At 41.3% G+C, this 23,731-nt stretch overlaps 1 protein-coding gene across 1 annotated transcript in view; it reads right to left on the reverse strand.

Moving 5' to 3' along the window:
• NR1H4 (nuclear receptor subfamily 1 group H member 4) overlaps positions 1 to 23,731 on the reverse strand; it is a 54,133-nt gene that overhangs the window by 18,462 nt on the left and 11,940 nt on the right. Inside the window, exons 3-7 of the mRNA XM_030553855.1 lie at positions 20,816 to 20,968; positions 17,193 to 17,326; positions 15,730 to 15,828; positions 13,955 to 14,054; positions 8,010 to 8,156 (exon numbers count right to left, since the gene is read on the reverse strand). Of these exons, the coding sequence (XP_030409715.1) occupies positions 8,010 to 8,156; positions 13,955 to 14,054; positions 15,730 to 15,828; positions 17,193 to 17,326; positions 20,816 to 20,968 (633 nt within the window). The remainder of the gene's footprint in view (positions 1 to 8,009; positions 8,157 to 13,954; positions 14,055 to 15,729; positions 15,829 to 17,192; positions 17,327 to 20,815; positions 20,969 to 23,731) is intronic.

Genomic DNA, 23,731 nt, shown 5'->3' on the forward strand with positions numbered 1-23,731 from the left:
AAGGACCTATCCTTTCCTATCCTCTCACATTCACTAGCAAGGAGTCAACTCTCATCTCCGATTGGCCCAAGATACCAGCCTCCATTGACCACTTAGTACAAAGGTGTTTGACTGAAAATGTAACTTCTCTCACACTGTCCCTCATACGTGGGAGCAGCGTCCCATAAACATGTGCAAAGCTAAGTCATTAGTGCTCTTCAAATCCCTCCTTAAAACTCTCCTTTATTATGATGCCTACAAAAATCTTGACAACACGTGGGCTGCTTGTATGTTGAGACTACTTGCCTGTCATGCTGATCAATAATGCCACATTGTTTCCTTGCTGGAGCACCCATGGGGAAAAATTGGTGGGTGCTCTGCACCCTGCGGCAGCTCCCCGCCCCAGCTCGCCTCCACCTCCTCTGCTGAGCACGCCGCTGCATCCTGTTTCTTCCCGCCCCCCCAGCGCTTGATGCCGCGGAACAGCTGATTTGCGCGGCAAGCCTGGGAGGGAGGAGAAGGGGGAACGCGGCGCGCTTGGGTGAAGAGGCAGGGTGGGGATTTGGGAAGGGATATAATAGGGGCAGAGAGGGGCAGAGTTGGGGTGGGGACTTTGGGGCAGGGTGGAGTCAGGGTGGGGCCAGGAGCTCCCAACAGCACCGAAAAAAGTTGGCGCCTGTGTTTGGGGGCAGGGACTGTCTTCTTGTTCTGTGTCTGTACACCACCTGGCACAATGGAGTCCTGGTCCCAGGCTAGGACTCCTAGATGCTACAGTAATACAAGTAATTAATTAATAATAATTTATTATTATTTTATTTATTATTTATAAAGCTGGAAATACTGGGAGTGATTATTTGTCCATTATTCCTGAGCCAAATTTTGCCTTTGAGTGCACATGAGAGACTCTCACTGAAATCAGTGGGAACCATGTGTTCACATGCAAGGACAGAATATAGCCTCTTACCAATGTTTTAGAATAAGGTGGTTACTTCCCCTTTCCGCCTATATCTCATTGTTGATGGGTTTCAGGTGATAATGGGCAATAGGCAATACTGTATTTCACACTGACATGTATTCTTCTACTCACTGAAAAATTAGAGCCAGATCCTACCACACTTACTGATGCGAAGTAGCATTTTATTCCTTAATGCTGATATTGAAAGGCTTATTTGTGGAATAATGTGCTCGAGTAAAAGTGTCAGAATCTGAGCCTTAATGACTGCCAGAAAAGCAGATGTCGTCATAGTTAGAGTGTATAAATGCTCATTGAGAAAATATTTTGCACTTCATAAATGTTTTAATAATATTGCACTATCAATAAGTGGAATCTGCAAATCACCTTTAAAATTACAGAAGTAAACTAGGCATATTACTGAGATGTCAGCCTTTCACAGAAATAACCAGTTAATTGCAATGTGGTATGCATTCTGAAGCATCAATTAACATAAAAAAAAAAAGGCACAAGCTTTCATTAATGTTAAATAGGTTTCATTGGTACCATGTAGGAGAGGAATTCAGTTTCAGCAACATTTAAAGAAAGAACCTTTATACTGTATTATGTAAAAGACCCTGAGGGCATGAACAAGGCAGTTGGTGAGATGTGTTGCTACTTAGCCCAGTATATTAGTCACACTAATAAATAAAAACATACTGCATCAGCCTAAGAATCAAATGAAAACTGCTAATACTGAAAGGTCATCGCCACCAAATCTCTATGGTTTCTTTATCAGAAAAATTTTAAATTCAATTCAACTGTAGAGGGGGAAAAGCATAAATATTAATAGATAAATGCCATTTCTAAGAGAACATCATGACAGATGACAAAACATTGGACAGCTTGCGACTTTTAGACAGTTTTTTCCCCATTTTCATGGGTACATATATCAAAGCCTGACAATAGGACCTAGCTGACACTTAGACACTTGCCTACATCTAAAAATTATCTTATATGGATTGAAGTTCTGACTAAGGACTAAATTCAACAATATACTACTACTTTTTAAGAGGGTCAGTCTTTGGTGCCTTTCTAGAAGCTCCAAGTATTCCTGATACATTATTGCTTCCCTCTACTCTCATCCTTACCCTTTTATATAATATGCTTCTCTGCTTTGAATTCTGCTCAGCTATATTTGCATTTCCTCAGTGGTTCTCTTTTCTGTTTGTGTGGTTTTTTTTTTCATTCAGCTTTGTCTTACATGTTTGTTTGTTGCTTGTTTTGCATTGTTCTCCCCTCTGCATTATATTTATTTACTGCTCTTGGATTTTGCCTTCTTACCTAAGTTAGTTTTAATTTCTTTGCCTGAATTATTTGTTTAGCATTTTTGTAACAAGAAATAATGGCAGTGGGTAGCTGCAACTTTTAGTAGAATATATTCATGGGGGATAAGGCCAGAAGGGACCAGTAGATCATCTAATCTGATCTCTTGTGTATCACAGGCTATTAAATTTCACCCAGATATCCCTGTATTGAGCCCAATAACTTGCATATATAAATGAATTGCATTAGTAATACATATGCTTACGTATACACCTTAACTAAAATTTTCAAAGATAAGTGAAAATTGCTTTAATTTTGAGATGTCCAATTTAAAGAAATTTGATTTTCAGAAGATAGGTGCTCAGTGCTTTATGAAAATTAGGCCCTTTTAGGGTGTAACAAGTTGGACACCCTAAAACTGAGTCACCCCAAATCACTAGTCACTTTTGAAAATTTAGGCCCCAGATAATAATCCAGCTGTGAAGTTTGACACTGTGACTAGTTACTAACGTGAGATTTCATTTCTTGTGTGTGCTAGACTATTTTTCAATATGGAATTATTTATCTTTAATTATTGATTCATTTTAAAAAAACTACCCAAATAATATAAAATGTGAACACTATAAAATGCTGTGTTGTGGTGAGTTTTCAGACCAATGTTTTTTTTTTTGACTGTAAAGTTTGTGGTTCCCAGTAGACTAACAAACTGTTAGGCATGCTACAGCAGTTCATGTGTCTATACCGGGGTGCGCAAACTTTTTGGGCTGAGGGCCACATCTGGGTGGGGAAATTGTACACAGGGTTGGGGCAGGGGATTGGGGTACAGAAAGGAGTGCAGGATGTGGGAGGGGGTGCAGTGTGCAGGAAGGGGCCTCAGGGCAAGGGATTGGGGCAGAGGAAGGGTGGGAGTGTATGAGGGGGCTCAGGAAAGCGGGTTGGGGTGCAGACTGCAGGAAGGGGCTCAGTAGGGGGTTGGGGTGCAGGAGAGGTGTGGAGTGTATGAGGGGGCTCAGGGCAGGGGTGCAGGAGGGGTGCAAGGTGCAGGCGGGGGGGTTAGGGCAGGGACCTAGGGGGCAGGGTGCAGGAGGGGATCAGGCTCCAGCCCGGTGTCACTTACCTAAGGGGGCTCCGGGGTGGCAGCGGTGTGCACTAGGGCCATGGCAGGCTCCTTGCATATCTGCCCTGTCCCCAGCCCCGCACTGCTCCAGGAAGCACTGCGGCCCCTGGGGGCGGTGGAGGGCTTCGCATGTGCTGCCCTTGCCACACCTCCAGGTACCTCCCCCAAAGCTCCCATTGGCCGTGGTTCCCGGCCAATGGGAGCTGTGGGGGGCGGTGCCTGAAGGCAAGGGCAATGCATGGAGCCCTCTGCCCCCACACCCAGGGGCTGCAGGGAAGTGGTGCTGGTCGCTTCTGAGAGTGGCGCACGGCCCGTGGCGCCACAGGGGGCAATCCCATGGGCCGGATCCAAAGCCCTGAGGGGCCAGATACGGCCCGGCCTGCGGACCGTAGTTTACTCACCTCTGGTCTATACCTTAGTCTTCAAAACACCAAAAAGAGTCTAATTTTTCTATCCCTTTACATATTATTATGTTACTTTTGTTGGGGTCTGGGCTACATAGTCCATTAAATTCCTACTATATTTTAAGATTCTAGAAGCATTATGTAGTAAGTCAGTGGCAGATGGCATATGAAAGAAACATTTGTTGAGCTAAACAGAGTGTATTTGTGAGATAGACAGAAGTATCATTTTCCATTTCATAATAACTGTCCCTCTCTAAAGTGGAGAAAATTTACAGCCAAACATTGCAGATTTGCAGCTTTCTAACTAACTGGTATAAGTTCAACAAAATATGGAGGAAGTAAACTTAGATATTCTTTGCATATTTGCATATTGAATTGTATGTTCAAGCCCAATTTTTACAACATTTTTGATGAGAGAATTGTACTGAGGATGCTTTTTTTCCCCCCCTTTACCTTATCTGAAGCTATATACATTGCAAATATCCAAGGGCCTGATACTGATATCCCCTACTCGTGCAGAGTAATACCTCAGTCCATGAGTAATCTAATTATTTTCAAAATCACTGGGACTACTCCTGGACCAAGGACCTATTCAATATGAGTAAGAGTATCAGAATTAGCTGCAAATGATTACTGTTTTGGCTTTATTTTGGTTAGAGTGAAAGCCCAGTCCTGCAAAAACACACTTTTAACCCAATCACTGGGCAGGCAATCTGGGAGCGGCAAGACTATATATAATGAAACCAGGAGGAGAATGGAAGGTTATTTTGCCCTGCACTATGGAGGTCATGGGTCCTCAAGAAATTTAGTATTTGGGATATTTTAGAAGTTTTAATAGCATAAAAAGGAGGTAAGCTTGCACCCTCTGGTTTGTATTGTAAGCCTATTTTTAATGGTAGTTTGAATGATTACCACCATGTGGTTTTGGAAATGTGGGAAAGCACCGAAAGATAAAAATATAATGCGAAGACAAATACTGACATAAAAAGAATTAGGGGAAAGTAAGTAGTAAAGGCCTGGCCTGACATAATTACTTAATACCTGAAGGGAGACCTCATTTTTTGGAAAATAAGATTAGAGAAGGATATTAATGTTGATTGCTAATAAATACATGGACATGTTTAAGAATATTCATTGTGTAATAAAGGTTTTTTTCCACTGGTAAAAGGTTTCATTAACCCACAGAAGGCCATTGCTCCCAGAGTGGGAGGAGAGAGCCCCAAATTGTGTGGAAAACACAGTAGGATTTGACTTCCAATTTTCAAATGATGCCTTTTTACCTCTAACCACTTCTTTTACTTTGTTGGTTAACCCTGGTGTCACTTCGGTCCTCTTCTTATGTTTTTTTAATTTGGGGTATACATTTAATTTGAGCCTGTATTGTGGTGTTTCTGTGCAGCTTGCAGGCATTTCAGATTTGTGACTGTACTTAATTTCCACTAGCTTCCTAATATTTTTGTTGTTTCCCTTTCTGAAGATAAATGCTACTGCAGTGGGCTTCTTTGGTATTTCCCTCCCTCCACTCCCGCAAGAATGTTAAATTTAATTATGTTCTGGTCACTGTTACTGAGAATTTCATGTATATTCACCTCTTGGATCAAATCCTGTGCTCCACTTAGGACTGAATCAGGAATTGCTTCTCACCTTGTGCATTCCAGGATGAGCTGTTCCAAGAAGCAGTCACTTATGGGGTCTATAAATTTTATTTCTCCCTCCCATCCCGAGGTGACATGTACCCCAGCAATATGAGGATAGTTGAAATCTCCCATTATTACTGAGTTTTCTATGTTTATAGCCTCTCTAATCTCCTGGAGCATTTCACAATCACTGTCACCATCCTGGTCAGGTGGTCGATAGTATATTCCTACTGCTATATTCTTATTATTCAAGCATGGAATGTCTATCCATAAAGATTCTACGGTACAGTTTGATTCATTTAAGATTTTTACTATATTTGACTCTGTTTCCTTTATAGTGCCACATTCTCACCTGCATGACCTACTCTGTGATTCCTATGTATTTTGTACCCTGGAATTACCATCTCCTATTGATCATCATCATTCCACCAAGTTTCTGTGATGCCTATTATATCAATAGACTCATTTATGACCAGGCATTCAAGTTCCCCCAATTTTAGTATTTAGACTTCTAGCATTTGTATACAAGCACTTACAAAATTTGTCACTTTTTAGTTGTCTACCATTATATGATGGAATTGAATGGGATTCTTTTTCATCTGTTCCTCTTCAGCTCCTATTTGTAGTTTTTTAACTTCTATTCTCTCCTCTTTACTAACATACAGAGAATCTCTGTTAATAGATCCTCCCCTAAGAGATGATTCCATTCACACCATGTTTTCTTCCACATCTGTCAGCTTTCCCCAGCTCTTAATTTAAAAAACACTCTACAAACTTTTAAATTTTACATAACAGCAATCTGGTTCCATTTTGGGTAAGTGGCACCCATCCTTCCTGTATAAGCTCGTCCTTTCCCAAAAGGTTCCTCAGTTCCTAATACATCTAAACCCCTCCTCCCTACACCATTGTCTCATCGACGCATTGAGGCCCTGCGGTTCTGCCTGTCTAACTGGCTCTGCTCATGGAACTGGAAGCATTTCAGAGAACACTGCCCTGGAGGTCCTGAACTTCAATCTCTTACCTAGCAGCCTAAATTTGGCCTCCAGGACTCTCATCTATCTTTCCCTGTGTCACTGGTACATGTACCATGACCACCGGTTCCTCCCCAGCACTGCACATAAGCCTGTCTAGATGTCTCAAGAGATCTGCAACCTTTGCACCTGGCAGGCCAGTCACCATGTGGTTCTCCTGGTCATCACAAACACAGCTATCTATATTTCTAATGATTGAATCCCCCATTACTATTACCTGTCTCTTTGTAATAACTTGGGTCCCCTCAGTGCAAGAGTATTCCATGAAATCATCTGGAAGGAGGATCTCAACTATGGGATCATTTCCCTCCACTCCACTTTGATGTTCTTAAGATTTTCATCCTTCTCAACAGCACAGAGGTTGTCGGACTGAGGGTGGGACCGTTCTACTGTGTCCTGGAAAGTCTCATCTGTGTACCTCTCTGTCTCCCTTAGTTCCTCCAGTTCAGCCACTATGGTCTCCAAAGCCTGTACACAGTCTCTGAGGTCCACAAGTTCCTTGCACTGAATGCACACACATGCCACCTGCCTACAAGGCAGGTAATCATACATTCTGCATTCAATGCAATAAACTGGATAGCCTCCACTCTGCTGCTGGACTTCTGCCTGCATTCTCTCTACTCGTGTAGCTTTTGTTGTTGTTATTTTGGGTGGGAGTGTTTACTGGCCTAAATTTAGAGACTTTTAATAATGTGTATCTGGCTCTCAGGCTCCCTCTCTAAACTCCCTCACAAAATGCTCCTGTTAGCTACTCCTGTTCACCAGCTCAGTGGTTCTCAATCATTATACCCCTGAGGGTACACAGAGGTCTTGCAGGCAGTACATTAACTTCTCTAGTATTTGCCTAGTTTTACAACAGGCTACATAAAAAGCTTTAGCAAAGTCAATACAAACTAAAATTTCATACAGACAATGACTTATTTATACAGTTCTATATGCTATACACTGAAATGTAAGTACAGTGAGCTGACAATACAGAACTTTTCCAAGTCTACAACAGCTCCTAACCTGTGTTCAGTCCCTATTCAGCTGTTGTTGAGCTGTTGTTCTCAATTGTTGAGAACTGTGTTCAGACACTGTAAAACTCCATCATGCAGACCAAACCTTTGAGAGCCCTTATGATGCGGAATGTGTACTGAAAATACATTACAACCATTGTTGTTTGGTGCTTTTTTATTCTTCGTGATCCTTCTTACCAATCGACCCAGAGAAGCAGGATTCTTTCCCTCTGAATCATACGCAATAATAACCTATAATTCTTTTGTTACATTAATGACATTTACAAGCATATAAAATGACACTTTATTTGAATAACACCATAGAATGGCATTTTATTGTCACAGTTCCTTTATACTCACCCTTGAAGAGATACATTAGTTTCTTTGATATAGCTTAATTCATAATGTTTACAATGAAATTATGATTAAACATTTACCTCATGACCTTTACACTCAAGGCTGACTGAGAAGAACAGCATTCAGATAAATTATTTCATTGCCAGTTACAAGCATTCTGTACTAACATTTCAAAGGCAAATGCTGACCCATGAAAGCAAGTCTTTTTTCCACTAAATTAAGCACCTACCGCTTTTGCGAATTCTTTCTTCTAAGAGGTCAGCGTGTCCCCTAGGAAGTTTCCTATTAAAGATCTCAGCCGAACGAAGGAACATGGCTTCTACTGCTGAACCCTTCAGCAAAGCAATCTGATCTTCATGATCAAGGGTTTGAAAGCCTGGAAGGATATCAGAAATAAGAACATCAGTACTTTAGGTGCTATAGTTATTAACCAAAAGGTGCCATTTATTTTATTTAGCATTTGCATATTTGCCAAATCAAGAAATAGCGTTCTTAGTGGCCAAGAGCCCACAGCTGAATTTGGTTAGCAGGCATGCCATGCATCTGTATAAGAGCTAAATGTGCCCTTATCAGGGCTGCTAAGTATTGTGTACATTTAAGCCTGGATTCAGCAAAGCACTTAAATACATGCTTAACTTCCATTTATTTCAATTAGATATAAGCAGATGCTTAATTGCTTTGCTGAATTGTGACCTTTAAATGTCATGCTACATGTGGAATATAAAGGCATAGCATAGCCATCTGTGGGCATTTCTCTAATCCTACAAACCTCTTCAGTATTTTCTGTCATGTTCTCATTAGTGTTCTGTATATAACTCTGCTCATATTCTGCTACTCAAATGAATACAGCACAACTAATTTCTGGTTTCCACTAACTTAAGGGGCAGAAGCTCTAAGGTTGTCTTGACAATGAATTGTGGGTTATAGGAAAAGGTTACATAATGGATATTACAAAGATTGTATATCAGTAACTACGTTTAAATAAACCACATATCCTGAGTAGTAGTTCTGGATGTCTTTATTCTTGCAAACTGAAGTTCTATTGAATAAGTTAATCTATTTATCAAGTAGATTACTAGAGAAATGATTACACATTCACTTATTACAGTAATAAAGGTTTATTTTGCTGCAGGAATATATAGATTTAATCAAGGTGTAAAGGATGGATTTCATATGAGTTTGCTTTAATCCAGCCTGAAATGACGACATCAACCTCTTAGGCCATGTCTACATGTACATTGCTACAGCTGCACCACTGCAGTGTGTGTGGTGAAGACACTCTATGCCGACAGGAGTAAGCTCTCCTGTCAGCATAAAGAAACCACCCCTGCGAGCAGCATAAGCTATGTCAGTGGGAGAAGCTCACTCGCCAACACAGAGCTGTGCACTCTAACACTTTTGTCTATGTAACTATGTGGCTCGGGGGGTGGAATATTCACCCCCTGAGCGACATATGTTTTCCTGACATAGGCAGTAGTGTAGACATAGCCTTAGACTTTTATAGCTAAGACCTGATGAACTGCAGGAGCGTGATGGAAATAGGTATAATAGTTTCAGAGAAAGAGGAATCGTTCATTATTAGAGCACGTGTTTTAAAAAGCACAACAGGACAGCAACCATGCTAATGTGACTTGAGAACAAATTTTCACATCATATGGCTCAAATCCTCCTGCATCCATGACCAGTGGCAGATTAACAAATTTGCAGCCCCCTAGGCCCTTAAAAAATTGCCCCTCTCCCCCACTCCAGCTCACCTCTGCTCCTCTGCGGCAAGCTTGGAGGGAGGGAGGGAGGGGGGAGATGTGGAGTGCTCAGGGTTAAAGACACTGTAGCGGGCTGGTCACCCACTCCTCCCCTGAGGGGTTTAAAGACAGCCCTGGGAGAGGGCTGTGGCAGGAGAAAAACTACTAGGCTGATTGGGAGGCAGCCTCAGCTGGCCCTATAAAGGCTTGAGCCCGGAACTCAAGCAGACAGTCTCTCTCTGTGTTCAGAGAGAGAAGGGCCTGGCTGCAGGGAGCTTAACCAGGTATCTGGAGTAGAGCAGTGCTAGGGAAAGGCCAAGGGAGCCGGGGAGCTCCATCCTAGGAAAGCCACAGGATGCAGGCCTGGTAAGGCCTATTAGGTACTGGGTTGCAGGGGCAGCCCACGGGTAGCCAGAGGCAGCAGATCCAAACTCCTTTGCCTGTGATGAGTGGCTTATACTGCAGTCTTCCCCAGTGAACAGGGGCTAGATGGAGACTGGGCAGTAGCCAAGACTGAGGCAAAGTGGGGATAGTGGGTGGGGGTTCTCCTGGGAGGGGGAGACCCAGACTATGGAGGTACTGCCAGGGAGCAGCACCAAGTTAAAAGGGCACTGAGGTCCTGGGAGGGACACAGAGGCCAACGACAGGTGGGACGCCTGGCCTGCAGAGTGCACACCGGAGTGCTAGAGAGCTAATTCCCAGGGACGACCAGCAGGAGGTGCTGCCAGGTGAGTCTGCACTTGATTACAGACACCTTGGAAAAAGAGGTTGTTTGTAATTCTGAAATAGTCCATAACTCTGAACAAGATGTTACGGACTTCAGCCATGGGGGAGTTCGGGCTGCAGGTGGGAGGGAGGCTCAAGACTTCTGCCCCCTGGGAACACTGCAGCTCAGGGCCTTAGACCTGGGGGGAGTGCTGGGGCTTGGTGCTTCACTCATGGCTTCTGCCCAGCAAGGGGCACTGGGGATCAGGGTTTCAGCCCCGCAGCTCTACTCCCACTGTGTTTCAGTGCTGGGTCTGAAACCAGTGCTTCTCTCATAGCTAAAGCCCCAAACTCTGGCTACTCCTGCAGGACTGAAGCTGGGAATGGATCCATAGGGCTCAAGCCCCAGCACCCCGCACGCGGCAGAAGCCAGGAGCAGAGTCACAGGGCTGAAGCCCCAAACCCCAGTCTTTCCCAAGTCTAAAGCTCTGAGCCCCAGTGTTCCTGAGGGTCAAAAGCCCCCAGCTCTTCCCCTGCCCAGACTCCAGATCCCCCACACACCCTGCAGCTGCAGCCCCAACCCTCCCATACCTGAAGCCATGAGCCCCAGGGCTAACGCCCTGAGGCAACACAGTATTTGCTGTTTTTTGGTGGTGGGATTTTTTTTTTGGGTGTCTCCACTGCTGCCTGATTGATGACTTCTTGTTTCACAGGGTGTCTGGTTGACTGGTAAGTCCATAACTCTGGTGTTCGTATCTTTCAGGTTCTGCTATATAGGGATATGTGCAAAGGGGCTAGTAATCAAAAATCATGCCTCCTTTTCACGATTTTTAAGCTTTTGTTATTTTGGATAAAGGCTTCTCCCTATATTTTGGATAGGGATTTATCCTTTCTGTGGGCCTGGGCTCTTCCCCTATTGAAGTAAATTGCCAAACTTCCATAAACTTCAGTGAGTGCAGAATGGGGCCTCTACGTAAGAGAATGAGACTGAAGGTTATGTAAAGCCCAGTTCATGCTGACTGCCACTACAAACCAGTACAATGAGCCTGTACCAAGTCTGTGAAGCAGCACACAAACAAGGAAAGATAATACGGAGAATGAAAGAAAATAGTTAAAGTCACAACAGGTAAACTGTGCTAAATCTCTACTACTTTAAATTTTCAAATAGCAGTTTTATTTGATCCTAGAAGCCCCTCTCCCTTTTTCCCTCAGTAGACATTGATTAACAGAACTCAGAAAAGAGCTTGATTTTTTTCTGCAGTTCCATCTCAGTTATTTTAATCTAACAAGACTCTAAGCCCAATATTTTCAAGAGAATCCACTAATTTCAGGAGCCCAGGAATTCAGGGGAAGTCTTTTGCCTGATTTTCTCAGGTGCTAAGGATCCATCCACCTCCTCTAGTTGAAATCAATGGGAGCTGCAGGTACTCAGCAGCTGTAAAAATCAGGCTCAAGTCAAGTGCCCAAAATGAGGCAGCCAAAATTAGTGGAGACTTTGAAGATTTGGGCCTTACTTTGTTCTTGATTTGAGACCAACAGACCATCTGTATTACAGAAATCTTGTGAGGTTTTTCCCTCATTTCCTTTTTCCAACTGCCAGGCCGGCATCCTTCCAAGTCTCCCTCCCTCAGCCCCTCTCTTTCACTCACACATGTATGTGTATGTAATCTTGTTCTGGATCAGGTAAAATTGCCTTCAACTTGATTAGCATATAACAAATTAAATTCCTGCTTTAGTGTTAATAAAGAATTGGTAGCATTATCATCTTTCAGTGCTGAACTGAACCCATTCAAAACTCATTCACTTTATTTTTTTCATTTATTTCCTGTGAACCTGTGCCCATTAGTTTGCAAAAGAAAATACAATTGGAATTGTAATACTGTAGAGGCTTTAAAATAATCCCATGACAGAGGGAGGAAAGGGGCAATGCTCGGCAAAATGAAATTTTAACACATTTGTATATAAAAATATATTTGTGCATGTATGAAGGTGAGAGGCAATATTGTCTAGTGCAGTAGTTCTCAACCAGAGGTCCACAGTCCCCGGGGGGGGGGTGCGAGCTGATTTCAGTGGGTCCATGAGCCCCAGTGCCCCACAACAGAAACCCCAAGCCCTTGAGCAGAGTTGCTCCCCTATAAACTGCAGTGCCTTAACCAGAGCGGGGCAGGCCCACAGACAGTTCCACACACACACCTTCACCTCCTCCTACCCCAATCGCTCCTGGCCCCACCCTCTGGCCAAGTGGGAGGCAGGAAGCCGGAACTGGGCAGTGCAGGGCAGTTGCTGCTCTGGCTGGTACCATGGAGTGGGCAGCTGTGGTGCTTCCCCGTCTCCTCCTCATGCTGCTGGTGCCCAGTGCTGCAGCTGTTCCTCAACTCCCAGCCTCCTTTGACTGCTTGGCAGCAAAACTCTTGGGGAGCAGCGACTGCTCCTGGCACACAGCTCCTAGCTACCCATTCCCTGCACTGTGAGCTACCCCACCCCCTGCACACGATCCCTAGCCAAACCCTGCCTGCACCCTGAGTGGTTTTCAACATTTTTGAGCTGAGCCCCCACTTTGAGTTATAATTTTTGGTTGCCCTCCCCATCAACCTGGCCTGCTGAGGTGAGTCAGGGGGTGGAGGTGGCTCTCCTGCCCAGGGCCCTGCCATGTGGAGCTAGCCCAAACTCTGTTCCCCCAAATATAGAAGTCAAACTATGCCTATGATTGAGCCTCCCCACCTAGCCCGGAGCCCTCTCATTTCCTCTCCCCCCTGATCCCTGCCAGTGGGCCCTGGAGTTTTTATAGCATTTTTTGGGGAGGGGTACTCAGAAGGAAAGGTTGAGAACCCCTGGTCTAGTGGATGGGGCACTGGACTTAGGACTCAAGAAACCTCTGTGTAGGGATTAATGACCGGTGGATCTAACTGCTCTACCTCCACACTTCTTTACTCCAAGCCACGCTGCACAGAAAGGTGCGGGGAGCCTCACACAGAGATGGGTTCCATGGCATATGAATAGAGATGGATGCCCTGCACTCCTCCTCCCCAAACAGAAAAACTCTGCCTGTTATGCTGTATCTGAAGCCACATAGGATGGGGCAGGATGTGCTTCTGAATGAACCTAATAGAGCTGTGACACAATTGCCCTCTTGAGGTAGCATGGTGCTAGATTTTTATAATGCCTTTTCCACTTGTGAATTGAAAAACTGAAATCTCACTTTCAATGTGATTCTGTGATTCATTATTCAAAAAGTCTAAATACAAACCCTGAATAAACATCCCTTCCACGCACTTAAAGCCAATGTTCTAACCACACGTGCTTCAGTGGATGACACTGACTCAAAAGGATTTCACAGAAAAGGGGGCACAGGGAATCAAATAGAGTTTCTAAAGGGTTAGAGTCAATTCTAAGGAATAATATTTTGCATTGCAACATTATTTTAAAATAACATACCTTCAAAGACTCTAAAACACCCAGAACATTTTGTCCTTGAATAGATATAGAGGATATTCCTTCTGAAACTGGTTAAGTCTGCATCTTTCAAAGCAGTCTCTTGGAGTATAAAGCTTCAGTTTTTTAGATCTCATCTGAGGTATGTGTGTATTGGCAGGAACAATGGAACATACTTTTATACATCCTCTCAGCTATACATACCTAGATATACATAGCAATCAAGCTGCAACAAATCATTTGGAGGTTTTCCATTAATTTCTGTGGGAGCAAGATCTGGTCCATTGTGACATACCTGGTAACTTTTTGGTGAATTCCACAAGAACCTGAACATGACTTGTAGCCATTTCTGTTAAGATGAGAAAATTTTCTTCAGCACTGAATTCCTCTTGTAACTAAAGTATTAAAAATTAAAAAAAACAACAATAATGGTTAATAATAGCTGACACTTTGGACTTCTGTCATTCTTTTCGTAAGACTATCTCAAAGCACTACACAAACATTTTACTAATGAATCCTCACAACAGCTCTGTAATATAATAGGTAATAAAAGTAAACAAAAGTTTGGGAATTTAGGATTTCAGGTGGATCGTGGTAGCTGCTTGCCACTACAGAGCAACATTACACAGTAGTTTAGATTAAGGAGTGAGGAAAGACGCTGTATCCAGTTGCAACTGCACTGGGAATTTAGAAAGGCAGAATATCATCTCCAAATTGGAATTTGGCCAGGTCACAGGATTAACAGTCCTACACTTAACGAAGAGCATGAAACCTTCACTGACCCCAGGTGGTCAGAACTTTGCTTTTTACATATCATGTGTGTAACAGCACCTCCAGCAGTACCACACTGGCACATTAGTTCATATGGATTCAAGAGGAAGGGTGTCAACTACTCAACTAACATTACTGCCTGCAGCACCCAGGACATTGCTTGGAGGGTCACCCATCTAAGTATTTACTTGGCCCAACCCTATGTGCTTGTAAGATCTGATGGAATTGCAGCAAAAGGAAGCATAGTTTCAGGCCGATTACTACTTTAATTCACCACAACAATGGGAAAAGAAACATACCATTACAGAAGATTGCTCAAGCAGTGCAAAGGGACAGTATAACTGATTTAAATAGATAACTGAAGTGGCTGTAATACCCAAGTGACATAGAACTGGCATAGCCAGCTCTCCACACATGCCACATATCTCCCCCCGTGTAGTGGAAAGTCAAGAGGATTGAGCCATGAGCAGAGCTGGTCAACATTTTTTGTCCAAAACTCTTTTGCTGTTGTTGTTGTTGTTTTGTTTATTTACATTTTCCTTTTTAAAAAACAAAAACACAAAACTGAAGTTTTTTAGTTTTCAAACTTGGAAACCAAAATGTTTTCTCCCATTTTCCCCTCTTTTCCCCCTTTACCTTTTCTCCCCTTTTTCTGCTTTTTTTATTTTTCATTTTGCCACTGAAAGAGAGAGTTGGTGAAAGAAAGAGAAAAAGAAAGAAAGGGGAGAGAAATCCTAAAAGCAAAAACTGAAAAAAGAAGTTTTTGCTTTGATATTTTTGTTGAAAAGTCAGAATTTTTTTGTGATGTATACTATATTAGACTGTAAACTCTTCTTTTAGACTGTAAGCTCTTTGGGGGCAAGGACTGTAATTTACTATATGTCTGTACAGTGTCAACCTGATTGAGGGCTCTAGGTGCTACTTCCATATAAATGTTAACTTATGTTCACAGCATACACCAGAAACATTAGATAAAAAACCCCACAAATATCCTTGCTCGAAGGTTGCTTTATTTCTTAGAATTCAAAATGTTTACAAACAAAGAGAGGAAACAGGCTGCTCCCTAAAACAGACTGACACAACTCACCCCACCTTGCTTTAAGCTGCTCCCAGATGTTAGAGCCGTAGCCTGCAAACAGGACCAGAAAACCTTCCTGCTTTTAAAGTGACAGCTTGCAGTTCAAACACAGTCCTCAGTATACCACATTAACTAATGTTAATAATAATAATATAGCCCTGTAGTCTCTTCATACAACCCAAATTACAATTTACAAAAGATTAATTAATTTGTGTACTTACAAGTTTTTTTGATACCTCTTGAGGAATTCTTTGTTTACTATATGAATCCATGATGTAATGAAGAAGGTTCTGCTGTTCTGGGGTAAGTTCTACTTTCTCCTATACTGGCAGAAAAAAACCCATAAAGTTCAGTAACTGGAAGTGATCTAGCATCCCTTACTTCAGTAAGATTGTATAGATCTATGTCTTACATTTGGATGTCAACAAGATGAGAAGTCTGTCTAGCCCCTTACAGACTGCAGATATAAACAAAGGATCCATGATAGAGTGGTATAAATGTTTTACCAGCATGAGTTTGGCGTGGAAGTGTTACCAGGTTTGGTAATTAGTGAGCTACATGGACATTTGCCATTAGTGAGTTATGTGGACATCCCAAAACCTCAAATACCACACCCTCATATATTTTATGCATGACACTTATGTTACAGAAAAACTATTTAATAGATGTTTTAGTGAGTTTCAAAAAACACATTTGGACTATTTTTATATCTCAGGTATCATAAGGGTAAGGCTCAAAAGAAGTTCTAAAAGCCTCTAAAGTGACTTAATATTGCTTTTCTGTACCTAAGAATATCATGATTTTAAGGTCTAATATCTCCACACATTCCAGGTCTAGAAGCAAACGCTAGGTCCATTTGGAATGTCAGAAATCTTGCTTTTCCTTTGCTCCTATTTCTAGTCCTGAAGGCAGCGAGATATCCACATTTAAATCGGTCACTGATGCAGGTGAGAACTGAATATTGCCATCATGGCCTTTGGTCAACTGTACATTTTTGGGAGGGTAGTGCTGGAGGATTGCAGTTCCACATTTGGGGAGAAAGCAACGTTTCCTTCTATCAGACTGATTTTTTTTATGGCAACTGTTTGTAGGTGCTCAGAGATTTGGCATATTAATAGTAGTCCTGAGGGAGATGGATTCATGAAGAGTGCAAGGTGAGGTGGTCAAAGGTGCACAATAATTTGTAAAACCTTAATTATTCGATACACTCATCCCATGCAGAGATTAGATCTGTAAATATGTATCGTAAAAATATCCAGGGATAATTTGCACAGCCATGTGATAAATCTTACTTAATGTGTATTCTGCAGTTTATCACATGTCTCTGCAGTTTATCTCATGGATATTTCTATGACATATATCTAATCTGTGTGGAATGTGTATGCTAGCATGTGCGTGTGCATATGCACACACATGCATAATTAAAATGTTAGAGTCAAGACCTGCTCTAGAATCTATACGAGAAGTTATGGTTTTATGTTATTGATGTAGACTAATGCCTTAGCTCATCAAATAATGTTATCTCATTAATTATAGGTAAACACTATAAATACAGAGGGAAATGTGTCTGGTTACACTAGGTGATTCTCCAAAATACTTCAGTGTAACCATAGTATATTGTGTTAGTTGCATGTAGCTCAAACATCCTAATTATTGTATAAACTATTTACATAAATTTTATTACCCTATATATTTTAGTTGTAGATGTCACTTGCTTCAGGTCCGCTCCCTCGTTATCTTCGTTGGCTGCCTGATCAGGCAGCTGTTTCACATTTTTTCTTAGACGTTTTGACTTGCATTGTATTTCTGTTAACAAACCTGCAGCATTGCAAATAATATGTTCACAGGATTTGCACACCAAAAGACATTTTAGTGTAGGTTAATTCACACTTACCAGTGTGGAACCAAGTACATACATCAGCATGCACATATATTGCCCTTTAACACCAATAAACTACTTACCCATGCATGACATTCTCTGAAGACAGCATTCTCCTTAGATACAAGTACTTAGGCCACTCCAATACATAGATGACAGGCTATGGATGTTCTGATAAGCATCTTTGGGCCGAGCCAACTTCTACTAGTGCAACCTAGGGTGCAGCCTCCCTTGCAGAACGTCCACTTAAAAGGGGCACAGGCATCTGCAGTGCCACTCTGCTGGCAGATCTAATGTTGCTGGTGCAAACCAAAAGTGAATCATGCTGGCCAGGGAAAGGATATGGCTGAAGTGTCTGGGAGATGTGCTGATCCAGTTCATTATCTGGTCAACTGCCACAATTTGTACCTCCCTGAACTAACAGGTTGAATCAAACCCAGGGTTCATTATTCATTAGAGTCTATTGTGTCCTTAAATTAAATATTTGTCACTTTATGTATTTATTCCTATAGCCTGTAAACAACTTGGGGCAAGGGCTATCTTTAGGTGTATTATGCATAGCAAACAGCAAATCATCTGTGCTGAACAATTACTAAATAATAACAATTAACAGAACAAACCCTCAAAGGAAAACCAGCAAACTGACCAACAGGCAAGCAGGTATGTATGGATCTAAGAATATAATCATCCAGAACTTCAATTTAGAGTTTCTTTCAAGGAGTCTGCCTGGCTCTCCAGTCTTGAAAATGCAGAACAGGAAAAGAGACTCATTCAGAAAATATATGATGTTGGGGAAAGATATCATGTAAACACTGAATTCAGTTGTGAATGTTTTTAATTTCCTGTTTAAGCACTATATAAAATAACCTACCCGCACCATTGAGAGAAGAGGAAATTTACATGATTAAAATAAGACTTACATATAGTACCTCAAAATAGGAAAACATCAGTGATAGGAATGTTGCAGATAATAACTGGCATCAAGGTATGTGTTTGTACTGCCTCATTTTTACAATATCCTAGCTTTATTTTTTTAAAGAATAGATGTGAAGCAAGCTTGCTAAAACCACTGGGCCAGATCCTCAGCTGATGTAAACTGGTGCAGTCCGTGGAGCTACACTGATTTATACCAGATGAGGATCTGTCCTATTTCTTTTCTGGGGAAAATTCAGTTTGCTTTGTGTCTTGTACACTAAAGGCCTGATTCTGCCATCCTTACTTATCCTAAGTAGTACTTTGGGGGTGAAATTCTAGCCCTGCTGAAGTAGTCGCAAACCTCCCATTGACTTCAATGCAGCCAGCATTTTACTCAAACTCCATAAATGGCTCAATTTCAGTGAGACTAGGAGTGCAACTAAGCCAGAATAAGAGTTGCAGAATGTGGTCTTTAATTAGAAACTCAGTTCATGCTAAAGAACTGCAACTATAAGTACAAAAAAATATTTGATGCTGATGGTTAAATAATTTCATTGTCTGTGGTTTATGTACAAAGGCGATGGAAATGTTTAGTGAGTAGGGGCCATAAATGTTTATAAGACTCTACCTCCCTTTTTGCTATAGCAAAATTCTTCAGTGTTTATAACTACAACCCTCTAGTATGAGTAAATGAAGCAAAATTCAAGGTAACCTTTTATTTCAAAGGAACTTCTTCAACTTAAGATGATATATAAATAGAAGCTTTCGGCTTTACCACCCTGTCAATCCCTGATCTAAAACCAAACCAACTGTATATAGTATAGTCTTCCTTTGACATTTGTTAAATGGTGACTTGCAAAATGTCCTCACTGAAGTGCTTTAGAATATGCTTATGTTTAAGTCATGAGTAACATGAGATACCCAGTAACAAAGTACGTTTTTCCATTGCAGAGAGAGATTCAAATGGCAGTACCTATTGTCAGTCTTTGTTTCACATATGCCAATTTGAGAAAATGATCAGCCGGTTTAAAAGTTTCATATGTCCTCAATCAGTATTAGTTACACTAACCTATTTTTTCTGTGATCTGTTGTTTTTCTGCTGCTATGAGTCACTCAGAGTATTCTGAACTCTTGAATTTGTGGACAATGAATTTGAGTCCAACTCCATGGGTTTTCATTTTCCTATAACACTTACTGACTCATTGAGTGCTATCATCACTTGGGTGGCATTTGTTTGTGTATTTATGTATTGTACGGGAATATGTCATATCTCAGGATCTTTGTAGCCTGTTCAATTTACAGAATGAAAGATTAATTATATTATATTTGCATGCATTCCAAATATTGATGGAGGTTATTGTTTCTCACAAAGGCAACAGTTAATATAGCATCTCATGATCAGATTAAAAAAGAGAAGTATATTAAAAACTCAGAGTAGATTAATTTCCTGTATGACCCTAAATTAGTTTGACACTATAGTGTGCTAAAATGATTGGAGCTATCAATAAATAGAATAAACTGCAGTCCTATTCGCTGAAGGCAGCATATGCAGATGTGTACACTATATTTCTAGGAGTGAGCCTTCAAATATGGAATGACTATTATAGTTTAGTTAAAGTTCTACCAGAAATTCAATTTCAACTCCTCATTTTGGGGTGTAGAGCAGTGTCACAGATGTTTAAAGTACATTGGCCTGGAGCTTGGTAATGTATATAAGATGTCAGCCTGAATTCCATTTTTTGTTTTAATATAAAACATGATTTAAATCTATAAGCCAAATTCTTTGGAGGTGATTCTACGTATAGCTTTATACCTCCATTAGAAGAACTAATTAGACTATTTAAGAAAAGGGCTCTCCCTTACCAGGCCAGCCCAGATTGCCAGAGGAGGACTGCAGCACATAACTTCCAGCCAATAGTAGCCCTCCTTTTTAGGAGATCTGCCATTGGTTGATCATTAGCACTTCATACAAGCATTGGAATTGGCTGGCAAGGGCTGGCAGACAGTCCATAAAAATGTAGTTGTGGGTAGGAGCAGGTTGGTTCCTTCTCTACCCTGCATAGCACTGAAAATTCCCTACTTCTTTATATTCCTCCCCTTCTCCAACTGAGGCCTTCCACCACCTTCATCCTTTTTCCATAGCCACAGGAGTGCTTTTCCTTGCACTTGGGCAGCCCCTTTGGCTTGTCTTTCGCTATGTCAGCCCACTCTAGCAGGGAAAGTCCCTTCTTCACCACCACATCATCACGCACCTCACGCTCTGGTGTCCCCTATCATTAACCAAATCTCATCATTCATGGGTATGTCATGCCTATTCAATAAGATTTGTTGAGCATGAACTGCAGTGCCCATAATGCTACAGTTCATGCCTTCAGATTTGCTAGACTATATCTTTGAGGGTTTTATCCACCTTTGTATATGTATGGAGACTTCAGCATATTAGACACAGCCCAGTTAGACAAATGTAACATTTAATATATTTTCAAAATACTTTGATTGCTTGATGCAAATACCTGCATACATACATTCAGCCAACATCCCCATTTGTTTGCATTTCCGCAGGCGGCACTCCTGGCACTTTCTTCTCATGTACATGTCCATCTCACAATTGCCTCCATTTTTACACTTGTATACAGCATTTTTAGTGATACTTCTTCTGAAGAAGCCTGTGCAAACAACAGTGAGATGTGTAAGAAGGCACTGCAAACTGGGGAACAGAGTAGCTTGAAAAGAGACTGCATAACTGTTTCACCCTCTGAATGCAACACATTCTGCAACTACTCCAGTTTCTTTTGTTACCACTTGGACATGCTGATGGCTGCATTATTGCTACTTTAAAAAAGTTACTTGCACCTAAGTGGTCCATGCAATATCATTTAGAACCAGATATTATATAATGTGGGTCTATACACTAGACATTGGCCTGAACTAAAATCCCACATCCAAATATCTGGGATCCTTGAGAAGGTTCAGATCCAAATTTGGAACCTATCACTGTGGTTCAAATTCCAGGATTATACACAATACTGTACAGTACTATAATAATAGCCAATGAACGACTATGAGGCTGCAATTCACTTGAAGGACTCTGAGGACAGGACAATCCATGAGAGTGCAGGCAGCAAACCCATTTGAGTGAATTCCCATGATCTCAATTACCAAGAATTAGAGTACCTGTTAACACGTGTAAGCAGGGTCACACAGACTACCTGCCCATCCAGAATGAAGCAGTGGAACTATATTTATTTTTAATCCTCTGTATTAAAGTAGAGGATTCCTCCCTCATTTGCACCAACTCCCTGCCTCCTTCATTAAACTCTGCCCACCTGGCGCACTGAGGCCCTGATTCAGCAAGGTACTTAAGCACTTTTCTAACTTTAACTACACAAGTAGTCCCACTGAAGTCAAGTTTCATGGAATTTAGTTTCCCTGGATTCACTCCAGGTTTATATTGGGGTAAAGAACTGCAAACAAAAATTAGCCCAAAGAAAATCATGGCTCCACAGACCCCTTTCTCATTCAGTACAAAGCCCTTATTCACTGTCCAACCTGTACTCAGACTACGTTACTGTGGAAAAGACAGTATGCATTCATGTAGTAAAATTCTATGCAATAAAAGGTTAGCATACCACCACTTACTAGGGGGGCAAAGATAAAATTGCACAGGCAGCCTTTGTTTAACTTGTAGTGCTTCGCTTTGCAAGCATAGCATTTTTCTAATGCTGTGTTTTATATGGGATGATTAGCAGCATTCAAAGAGAGAGAGTGAATTCTGTCAGGCATGGGAAATAATCTCAACTCTTCCATCAGTTAGGGGCTTCCAGGAGTCCATTTTTAAAATTCTGCCACCAGAGAGCACATGGCTGATTTGTGGTACAGACTAACCCTAATCTCAGCCCTGGTACTATTCCACCTGACACTTCCATTCACTAAAAGTGGGACTGAGCAAAAACACAGGGTCCAGTCACCCACAGTGAACCCTGGGGGAAGTTCAGATCTCGCTCCCTTCTTGGTTTTTTCTCTGAAAGGCATTGAACTAGGACACAAATGCCTACATACACCCCATAATTTTTGAGAAATTCACTGTGGATCCAAATTACAATGTCATGGCTCAGGCCCATCTTGAATTTAAATAATCCATCCCATCCCTAAAATTTTGTTACAAAAAATAATAAAATTCTATTTAGCAACAACAAACCTGGCACTTCTTTGAGTCCTGTCTCCTGTACTGTTTTGTTTTGAATAGTTCTCTTTTTTCATTCAAACGTATTTGATTGACACTAACCTCTTTTGAAATGCAGATTATTTGGAACTTTCAGTCAGACTCAGACATTATTTTTGTTTGCCATTCACGTGGAGTTTAAAACATTTCCATATACTGGTCAGGGAAGGAAGAAAAGGTCTAGGTTTAAGCTGTAGATTTTCAATGCCAGTTAAATGGCAGTTGCATTTGTTTCAGATCATCTTCCAATTTTATTTTAAACAATTTATGTAAAGGCTGCAATTCATGAAGAAAATCATTTATTATAGTTATATTCAAAAGCTGTATGCAAATATGTTTATGACCATTATAAGTCAGATTGCTGTTATTATGGCTAGCATAAACAAGATCTAGGCAGCACTTTGTTAGCTGTTATTTGTATGTAAAGAATTGCAAAAGCTTTAGCAAATGCATCTTACTGACAACATGTAGTGATGCCAAATCAGTGAGTTTTATAAACCAACGAAACTTAGAACTGTGAATGTTTCCTCCTGAAAGAAACCATTTTTAAAATCCAAAATGTTTTTCTGCTCTGGCAAAGCATAATTTTCAACCTTACTCTCATCCCATTTTTATTATGGAGTGACATTCTCAGCAGTTTCTCTCTAGATAGTCTTCTCCCTAGTAATGTCAGTTAGTTCTCCACTATAAGCCCAATTTTTGACACATATTCGTTAACAACAACAACTCCAGAGTTAAATCAAACCTACTGAAATGTTGTGTGAATGATCTTGTGCTAAGGGAGAATTTTTTGGGACAATCTGAGGCAAATCAGAAAAGATATTTGGGGAAACAGTGTGTGAGGGGGTTAAAAATAAGGTGTCTTTTACATTTTCACAGTGCCTAACCTTATCTGATCTTGCAAAACCTCAACAACTAGCTTCAGTTAGAAACTACAAATATGTTTTGTTCTGTTAGTCTCAATAGTGATTAGGGTTAGTTAAGGGTAGAACTCCTTTTTTCAGGCCCCCAGTCCTGAAAGTTCTTCTTCACAGGCAGACTCTCACAGACTTTAATTGGGCTTTATACAGAAACATTCTGAACAATTTGCAAGACTGGGGCTTCAGTGTATATGTTGCTTTTCCCACCCTGTTTGGTTTTACATCAGCAGGGGTGGCTCTAGCTTTTTTGCTGCCCCAAGCATGGCAGGCAGGCTGCCTTCGATGGT

The sequence above is a fragment of the Gopherus evgoodei genome, chromosome 1, assembly GCF_007399415.2.
Source record: "Gopherus evgoodei ecotype Sinaloan lineage chromosome 1, rGopEvg1_v1.p, whole genome shotgun sequence".
Classification (NCBI taxonomy): domain Eukaryota; kingdom Metazoa; phylum Chordata; order Testudines; family Testudinidae; genus Gopherus; species Gopherus evgoodei.